This window comes from Gekko japonicus, unplaced genomic scaffold (assembly GCF_001447785.1).
Source record: "Gekko japonicus isolate JY-2015 unplaced genomic scaffold, Gekko_japonicus_V1.1 scaffold4099, whole genome shotgun sequence".
Taxonomy (NCBI): Eukaryota; Metazoa; Chordata; class Lepidosauria; order Squamata; family Gekkonidae; genus Gekko; species Gekko japonicus.
This window is the reverse complement of record NW_015172673.1, coordinates 68,183-77,392: the sequence shown is the minus strand read 5'-3', so window position 1 is coordinate 77,392 and position 9,210 is coordinate 68,183. Positions and strand designations below refer to the sequence as shown.

The 9,210-nt window shown below is 48.9% G+C and overlaps 1 protein-coding gene across 1 annotated transcript in view; it reads right to left on the bottom strand.

Moving 5' to 3' along the window:
* LOC107119289 (TBC1 domain family member 21-like) overlaps positions 1-6,514 on the bottom strand; it is a gene marked incomplete at its 3' end in the record, with an annotated part of 35,383 nt that extends 28,869 nt beyond the window's left edge. Inside the window, exons 1-2 of the mRNA XM_015421754.1 lie at positions 6,404-6,514; positions 6,012-6,119 (exon numbers count right to left, since the gene is read on the bottom strand). Coding sequence (XP_015277240.1) covers positions 6,012-6,119; positions 6,404-6,514 — 219 coding nt within the window. The remainder of the gene's footprint in view (positions 1-6,011; positions 6,120-6,403) is intronic.
* Positions 6,515-9,210: the final 2,696 nt, after the last annotated feature.

Below are 9,210 nucleotides of genomic sequence, written 5' to 3'. Positions count from 1 at the left end.
GCCAGTCGAATCCGACTCTAGGGATGCGGTGCTCATCTCCATTTCCAAGCTGAAGAGCCAGCATGACTAGACACCGAGGCACACGGAATGCTGTTACCTTCCCACCAAAGCGGTACCTATTCATCTACCTGCAATTCCTTGCTTTCGAACTGCTGGGTTGGCAGGAGCTGGGGCCAGAGACGGGAGCTCACTCCGTCATGCGGCACACTCGGGTCTCGAACTGCCGAACTACCGCCCTTCTGGTCTGCAGCTCAGCGTCTTAACCACTTGAGCCACGGCAGCCCCTTTTACCTACCTTTACTGTGCTCATTTCTCCTACACATTATTAAATTTAAGTTGCTGTTACATCTCTTTAGGAAAAAATAGTTTGTTACCCTGCCTGGGTCCTCAGGCCTCATTCGGTCACGTATAAGGGGAAACCTACTGGGAAAGGAGTGTATAAAGGGGTGGGTTGCAGCGTTCCCTCTAAGCTGAGTTAGTGTGAGCTAGCACGCAGTCTTTTTAGCCTCCCGCTCACACATTTTTGTCTGAGCTCGGGAAGGATGGCTCCAGAAGCAATGATTTATGCAGCGGCCAAATCGCTCGCTCACAACTTTAGTGCCAGTAGTCCACAAAGTAGAATTTTTGTTCACGAGACTCCACGGCTTAGAGGGAGCGTTGGTCGGATGGAGGCTCTGGGCCCTCCCTAGGAGACCCATACCAGAGTGGTGGCAGCCATTAGAGAACCTCACCAGCCGCTGCCTGCAACGACTTCATTGCCAAATTTATTAACTTTAACCCTCCAGGAAGTGGGAGGTTCTTTTTCTCCCGGGCAACCACCAAACTCTCGATCTATTTTCTTCAGCTTGGCGAGAAATGCTTTCCCACTTTCGCTGGAAACAGCTGCGAAAAGTCCAGACAGAGCCCAGGGAAACCTGCCACTTCTGGCCTGAGCTGTGACCCCCCCCCCCCCCCCCCCGGCTCTACAGGCTGTTATAAATGTTAGTCTTGCCCTTGATAAATTTAGCTGCTGCTGGGACCCCAACAGAGCCTATTTATCCCCCGTGTAATTTTCCGGGGAAGCTGTCAAGCTCTTCGCATCTGCATCTTTTGCGACGATTATCCGAGCCGCCGCATCTGTCTTTGGGACTTGGAGGGCGTCGTTTCCAACCTCTTAGCTTGTTGCTCCTGTTCCTGGGAAAAAGCGTTGATGGCCCGTGATTGCCTGCTCGAGTTTAATTATCCTCCAGTGCATTTTTTTTCCTGGAAAAATTTGCTTGAGGTTAAAGTGTACTGGAGCTTCTGTCGTTGTCTGTAAAGTGCCTCTCCCCGTTTAGGGAAGTGGGCCGGTGAGTCGTAGGTATGGTGGTGGACTTAGGGAGCCGACTTAGGGAGACCCTGTAGAGTTTTCAAGGCAAGGGATGAACAGAGGGGGTTTGCCATTGCCTGCCTCTGCATAGCAACCGTGGGCTTCCTTGGTGGTCTCCCATTCAAGTACTAAGCAGGGGTGACCTTGCTTAGCTTCTGAGATCTGATAAGATCAAGCTAGCCTGAGCCATCCAGGACAGGGCAGAGACAAACAGAGGTGGTTTGCCATTGCCTGCCTCTGCATAGCAACCCTGGGCTACCCTGGTGGTCTCCCATCCAGGTACTAACCACAGCTGACCTTGCTTAACCTTCTGATGATATCAAGTTAGCCTGGCCCGCCCAAGTCAGGGCAAAAGATGAACAGAGGTGGTTTGTCATAGCCTGCCTCTGCGTATCAACCCTGGGCTTCCTTGTTGGTCTCTCATCCAAGTACTATGCAGGGGTGACCCTGCTTCTGAGTTCTGGTAGGATCAAGCTAGCCTGGCCCATCCAGGTCAGGGCGGAGACAAACAGAGGTGGTTTGCCATGGCCTGCCTCTGCGTAGCAACCCTGGGCTTCCTTGGTGGTCTCCCATCCAGGTACTAACCAGAGCTGAGCTGACCGGGCTTAACTTCTGATGATATCAGGTTAGCGTGGCCCACCCAAGTAAGAGCAAGAGATGGTGGTTTGCCATTGCCTGCCTCTGCGTAGCAACCCTGGGCTTCCTTGGTGGTCTCCCATCCAAGGACTAACCAGGGCTGATCCTGCTTAGCTTCTTAGGGTGACCCTGTAGGGTTTTTCAAGGCAAGAGATGAACAGAGGTGGTTTGCCATTGCCTGCCTCTGCGTAGCAACCCTGGACTTCCTCGGTAGACAACCCCGGACCTCCCCTCCCCAGACTCCACATTCCCCAGGCTCTAACTCACAAATCTCTAAGTATTTCCCAACCTGGAGTTGGCAACCTCGATTTAGAACTAGACCACTCCTCGAAAAGTTTGAGAACCACCGGCTTAACTAGTTAGTTGATGGATAATCGCAGAGGGACGCATTAACGAGCGGCACTCTGAGTGAGTCACGCCTCTTCAGTTTTTGAGATGATGATGAAAAGATGAGAAAGACAGTCTTAGCATGGCCTTTCCTACTGCAGCTTTTCTTGAAGGTTATATTTTACATTCCACAGGGTCTCAAGAAAAGGTCACCTATACTAAGACGTTGCTAGCCTGCAGATCTATTTCAAGTTAATTGATGAACAGGTCAAAATTGAGCAACAACAACAACAAAAACCCTTTAATAGTCTGATAGTTCTTCTATACATATCTCGCCACACTTCCCCCCCTCCCAAGTACTGTGTTAAAGAACATTATTACTATGTCAATTCCAAGAATCCCAGTGCATTTCGATGTCAGCCCCAAGAATCCCAGGGCATTTCTATGTCAGTCCTGAGAATCCCAGGGCATTTCTGTGTCCACCCAGTGCATTTCTATGTCAGTCTTGGGAATCCCACTATGTCAGCCCCCCAAATCCCAGCACATACTATGTCAACCCCAAGAATCCCAGTGCATTTCTATGTCAGTCTTGAGAATCCCAATGCATTTCTAAGTCTTGAGAATCCCAGGACATTTCTATGTCAACCCCAAGAATCCGAGTGCATTTCTATGTCAGCCCCAAGAATCCCAGGGCACTTCTATGTCAGCCCCAAGAATCCCAGTGCATTTCTATGTCAGTCCTGAGAATCCCAACCCAACATTTTCTCCCCAAATCCCAGTGCAACGCAAATCAGTATGGCTGGAAAGCTATTTGCTGACCATTTCCACACCCATGAAAAAGAGCAGCCTCATAGAGATGCCTCTTTCTGAAGTTGCTAAGGTTCCTAATCGCCATGGCAACCTCACCTTGGTGCAGGAGATGTGCTAAGTGAACTCCGGGAAGAAAAGCCACATCTCTTTCACATCTGTGAGGTGCTCTGAGACATCCATTTTCGGCAAGAAGAAATGAAGCCAGGTTGGTCTGACCTTGCAAACAACCTTGCAGGATTTAGGAAAACCCAGAATTCCCCTTTCACAGTGTGAAGAATAATAACTCACAGCCTGTAATAAATAACAGCCACTACATATAGGAAATGCCATTCTGGACACCTGCAACTTACAATATGGTCTCAGCTGCCCTGGAAAACTACATTTCCCAGGGCTTTTTGCTCCTGGGAATCCACTGTTGTGATATTCAAGATGTTGTGAATGATGGTGTCCACATTTAGAGTGAGAGAAAGAGAACCAAACTCTTTCCTGCTGTTTGGGGATAGCTCTTTGTTAGCCAAGCTGCATTCTGAATCAAATTAGAGGGAGTTCATCCATTAGTAAAGACTGTGTTAACCCAGGCGGAAAACATGGAAACAGGATGATCAGAGGATGACCAGCACATGAACAGTCCCAGAAACAGTTTGGCAGTAAGGGAGCCAAAGTGGAGCAAAACGTCTGTATGGAAACACTCTGAATTAAAAATGCACTGATCACAGATTAGGAAGCACATGGAGTTCTAAAAAAATGCCCCATTAAAACCACCCGTGCACGTGCCTGTAAAACCTTTGCTCCTTGCTGACTCTCTCCATATCTGTCCCATTCCGACCTAGTCATGGTGATTCATGCCACAGTCACCTCCCACCTAGACTACTGTAATGTGCTCTATACAGGGCCGCCCTTGAAGGCACTCCAGAAACTACAAGCAATCCAGAATGGAGAGTTTATACCTGTCCTGTCTTGAGACCGCTTCACTGGCTGCTGATTGAATTCCAGATAAAATGCAAGGTGCTGATGAACTCTAAATGATCTGGGACCTTCATACCTGGCAGACCGCCTCTTCTGACATACTCCCCCCCCCCCTGGGGAAATTTGTGTTCTTCAACTCACAACCTGCTTGTGGTGCCTGGCCCCCTGGGACATTTGCCTGGCATCCACCAGGGTGAGGGCCTCCTTTGTGGTGGCCCCATGCTATTGAAACCAGCTCTCTGACAAGGTTTCAGTTTCGCTTCTCTTCGCTTTGCTTCACTGTTCACCTTGTCATGTATTGGGGGGGAGGGGATTCCTGAGGGGGGGGAGTGTGTTGGATGAGTGCTTGCTTGTAGTAGCCATAATTATTAGTCAAGTTGCACCCCTTGGCCGGGTCTCATGAGATTTGGCCTTGGAGACTCTTTTGCTTGGCTAGAATAGATAACAACCATGTATCTGTCAGGGTTGCCATAGAAACGCTAGTGGCCGAATGCTTGTGTATGCATGGGGTGTGGGGGTGCATTGGGTTTTACCTATGACCTCTGAAGTTTGCGTGCTTTCTTCAGTCCTGGCAAAGAACCAGTCCCTATAAGTAAACATATCTTGAATAAAGCTTCACTGCCAAAAGTGTTGCTGAGAGTGTTTTAACTGGGGATCTGACACTCTCAGACAATACACGGGCCCTGCGGGACTTATCTAACTTCTACAGGGCCTGCAGAACAGAGCTTTTCCACTTGGCTTTGAGTTAGCTGGGTTTGTTTCTGTGTGCTGTTATTTTTTTAGTTTTATTGGCATTATGTTTTAGAGTAAGATTGGTTAATGTTTTAACTGTAGTTAGCTTCCTGGAGACCGCCTGGAGGCGAGAAGCGACATAGGCTGCGGTCACACGGAACATTAGCCCCGCTAGAGAGACGGAAGATAGGCGGATTTTCCGGGCGCGATCTCACCACCACATCTGGGAAGCGTACAGCTCCCGTGGCTCACCCGAGGCTTCCCGCCAAAGATGCGGGGTAAAAAACTAGTACCTCCGAGGTACTAGTTTTCGGTAACCGCGGGGCAAGGGCGGGCGTCTGATCGCGTTTCCGGTGGCATCTGGTGCCCGCCCATGCCCCCTTGCAAAAGACCCCCCCCCCCGAGTCTCCATGGATGTGCACAAGTACCCAATGGAGCATGCACATACTTTGGTGTACAGAAAAAAGCAAACCCGTTTGCCGCACCGCGCCGCTTCTTTGCCGCGCCGCAGGATTGTCCTGTGATCGGCACCTCCCCCCTACCCACGGGACCTCCACGGGACGTCTGATCGCGCAACCGCGCGTTATTTTGCCCCAGGGCAAACAGCCATGCCTTCCCCCCCGACGATATCCGGCCCGTGTGACCGTGGCCATAGTAGTGTAATAAATTGTTGAAAGATATTAAAAATACTTAATTACTCAGAGTATTGATGGATCTTTGCTTCACCGGAGAGGAGAGATTTCTTTGCGTTTAAGAAAACTTTATTTCTAAGGGTAAAGGTACACAGGAAACCTAACAAAATAACAAACATATCTAAGAGCTACATGTCTGCATCTTACTGCTGGGAAAGCGTGGTTGCACACTGAAACAGAGAACAATGGAGAATCTGAAACCAGTAACCAATCAGCATTACAGTACAGACCACTTTTCCTGGGCTTTCTCCCCATTGGCTCTGTGCCAGATTTCCCTTCCAGGTCAGTCTAAACAATATCATAGAAGGGTAAATAAGTTAACCCTATAATGGCTGGAACCTGAGACCTTGCAACTCATACATTTCCAACACAAATCATATCTAAATAAATAATAAACGTAACAGTGACTTGAGTTTTGGCGACTGTGTGACACAGAGTGTTGGACTGGGTGGGCCATTGGTCTGATCCAACAGTGTTTCTCCTGTGTTCTTATGACTTACCCTCTCCAGGATTTGGGATGAAACAAACTCTTGGGACTTCAGGAGATGGCCACTTTCGTCAAAATAACTTTCCCACTCCGCTCTGTCGATGGGCATCTTCTTAAGCTTCTGTAAACAGAGTGACAGCTTTGAAGTGAAACAGCATCAAACTTGGAGAGACAAAGCTGGAAACGCTGCCTTGTAAGAGCCCAATCAATTTTTTAATTTTTTTTTTGCAGTTTCAAAATTTTTCAAAAGAAGAGCTTTCCCCATATTACGTTTTTTAAATTTTGGTTTTTAAAATGGACTTGATAGTATATTTAGAAAAGAACCAGTCTTAAGAATATTTTCCTGCAGGTTTCAGTTCCTTTAATTCGCCCTCCAGTTAGAGACACTGGCTTAATATCCCGTACCAACTGGGAGAAGTACTTTGAGCCTGTGACGAAGAGACACATTCCGCTGTCTCTTCCAGACATCCGCCGTAAACAGAGCAGAGTCCCCTTCATGTGGATGTGAATCCTCATTTTTAGTAGTAGAAAAGAGCGAAAGTCCAGTCGCACCTTAAAGACTAATAACATTTGTGGCAGGGGAGGAGCTTTCGTGAGTCACTGCTCACTTCTTCAGATAGTCTTAATGTTATCCGAAGAAGTGAACAATGTCTCATTGCTCTTGCTCTTCTCAACTGCTAAAGGTAAAGGTCTCCCTTGCTTGAAAGCCAGTCAAATCCAACTCTAGGGTGCGGTGCTCATCTCTGTTTCCAAGCCGAAGAGCCAGCGCTGTCCAAAGACGTTTCCGTGGTCATGTGGCCGGCATGACTAGATGCCGAGGTGCACGGACGCTGTTGCCTTCCCACCAAAGCGGTATCTATTTATCTACTTGCAGTGTCTTGCTTTCGAACTGCTAGGATGGCAGGAGCTCACTCCGTCATGCAGCACTTGGGTCTCGAACTGCTGAACTACCGACCTTCCGGTCTTTCAGCATCTTAACCAGTGAGCCACCGCAGCCCTTCTCTACTGCTACAGACAGACTAACACGGCTACCCATCTTGAGCGATCTCCTTATTTTTAGTTATTTACTTTGTTTATATCCCACCTTTATCTCCAGTGGGGACCCAAAGTCATGGTCTTGAGTTTCTGTCTTTCCCATGAATTACTAGTTTTGGTTCTAATCAGCAAGGCCGGGGCTTGAACCTGGGACCTTCTGCATGCAAGGCAGATGCTTTCCCAATCGAGCAACAGCAGTAAAACAGTAAAACAGTAAAAAGGAGCTGCGGTGGCTCAAGTGGTTAAGACGCTGAACTGCAGGCTGTGGAAGGTCAGTAGTTCAGCAGTTCAAGACCTGGGTTGCCGCATGACGGAGTGAGCTCCTGTCTCTAGTTCCAGCTCCTGCCAACCTAGCAGTTCGAAAGCAAGACATTGCAAGTAGATAAATAGGTACCACTTTGGTGGGAAGGTAACAGCGTTCCATGCGCCTTGGTGTTTAGTCATGCCGGCCACATGACCACGAAAACGTCTTCGGACAGCGCTGGCTCTTCGGCTTTGAAACGGAGGTGAGCACTGCAACCCTAGAGTCGGATTCGACTGGCTTTCGAGCAAGGGAAACCTTTACCTTTTAGTAAAACAGTAACAGTGGGGTACTTACCAGTAAAGAGGAGAATGAGGCTCTGAGTCCGGAAACATCCTCTTGTGAGGAACTGACGCTGCCAACCCTTTCCCTGTCTGTGACTTTGATCATTGTTGGGAGGGAAAAGCACTTTGAAATAAGTACCGATCCAAACTGAATGAATTCAGCCCTCCCCGAACACTTCTAAGTTTCTCAATGTCTCCCCTCCTCCTGGAAGGATCTCCATGGAGATGCGATGGATTGTTTTCTTCAGAACAGACACAGTCTACCATAGAGCTGAAGAGGTCACAAAGACAGGAGGTCAGCTGACTTGCCCAACATTCCACAGAAGGGGTTCAGGGCAAGCATCTAACAGCCCCGTGCTCCTCTGTGCCGAAAAGCTCCACTGGAGGTGGAGCCAGCTCCAAAATGGCTGCTGCAGTGGGTGGGGCCAACCACAAATTGTCAGGGATAGAGCCAGTTTGGTGTAGTGGTTAAGGACTTAACCACTCCTGGTTAAGAACTGGGTTTGATTCACCACTCCTCCACTTGCAGCTGCTGGATGACCCTTGGCAAGCCGTAGTTTGGTCAGAGCTGTTCTCTCAAGGACAGTTCTGTCAAGAGCTCTCTTAGCCCCTCTTAGCCCCACCTACCTCACAGGGTGTCTGTTGTGGGGAGGGGAAGGGAAAGGAGTTTGTAAGCCGCTCGGGGACTCTGAGTAAAGGGCGGGGTAGAAATCCAATCTCCTCCTCCTCTTCCTCCTCTTCTTCTCCTCTCAATTTCCGGTCTTCTTCTTCTCATATACAGCTCTAACAGTTACTCTTCAACATTTCAGGCAGGAACTCTGTTTTTCCTTTTAATCTGCACAGCCAATCAGCAGCCTTGCTGGGGAAAAGCCTCGCCTAGCCCTGCCCACTTTCTACAAGCACTTGGCAGGTGCCAGGAAAGGTGTTGGGTGGGTGCAATGGTGCCCACAGGCCCCAGGTTCGGGACCCCTGCTGTAATCCATCTTCCATATGAGGAATTCAGTTACTCTGCAATAGCATACCTAGTGTCGGTTGGGAAGTCGAGGCAGCGTTTGTTCTTCAGGTTAATGATCTGTTGGGAAAACAGAATTGTCCTGATAATCTGCCATCAGCAACTGAAAATGAGCCTCACCAGCATATTATTGTTATTGTTATTTAGGTTTTTACCCCACTCTCCCATCCGAGGTCGGCTCAGGGCGGCTTATATAAGAACAGAATAAAATCCCAACAGTACAGTATAAAAGTATAACATCTGTTAATACCAGGGGTCATTTCCTGCAGGAGCGCACAGGAGCGGAGCTCCAGCAGTAAAGAGCCCAGGGGGCGGGCACATGCAACAAGCCCCACCTCCTGCTCCCAGCAGCCCTCAGTCAGAGCAAAAAGCAGCCAGGTAAGCTGCAGAGGCTCCCCCTGGTCCAAAACAGTCCAGTGGCACTTTTAAGACCCAGTTTTATTCAGGTACAAGCTCTCCCTTCTCTGCATGTTCCCCCCTCCCCAACAGCTAGCAATCCAAAACAGTCCAGTGGAGCCTGAGCGGTGGGTGTTGCCTTCTGACACACTTCTGGTGATGCCAGGGGGTGTGGCATATGCAA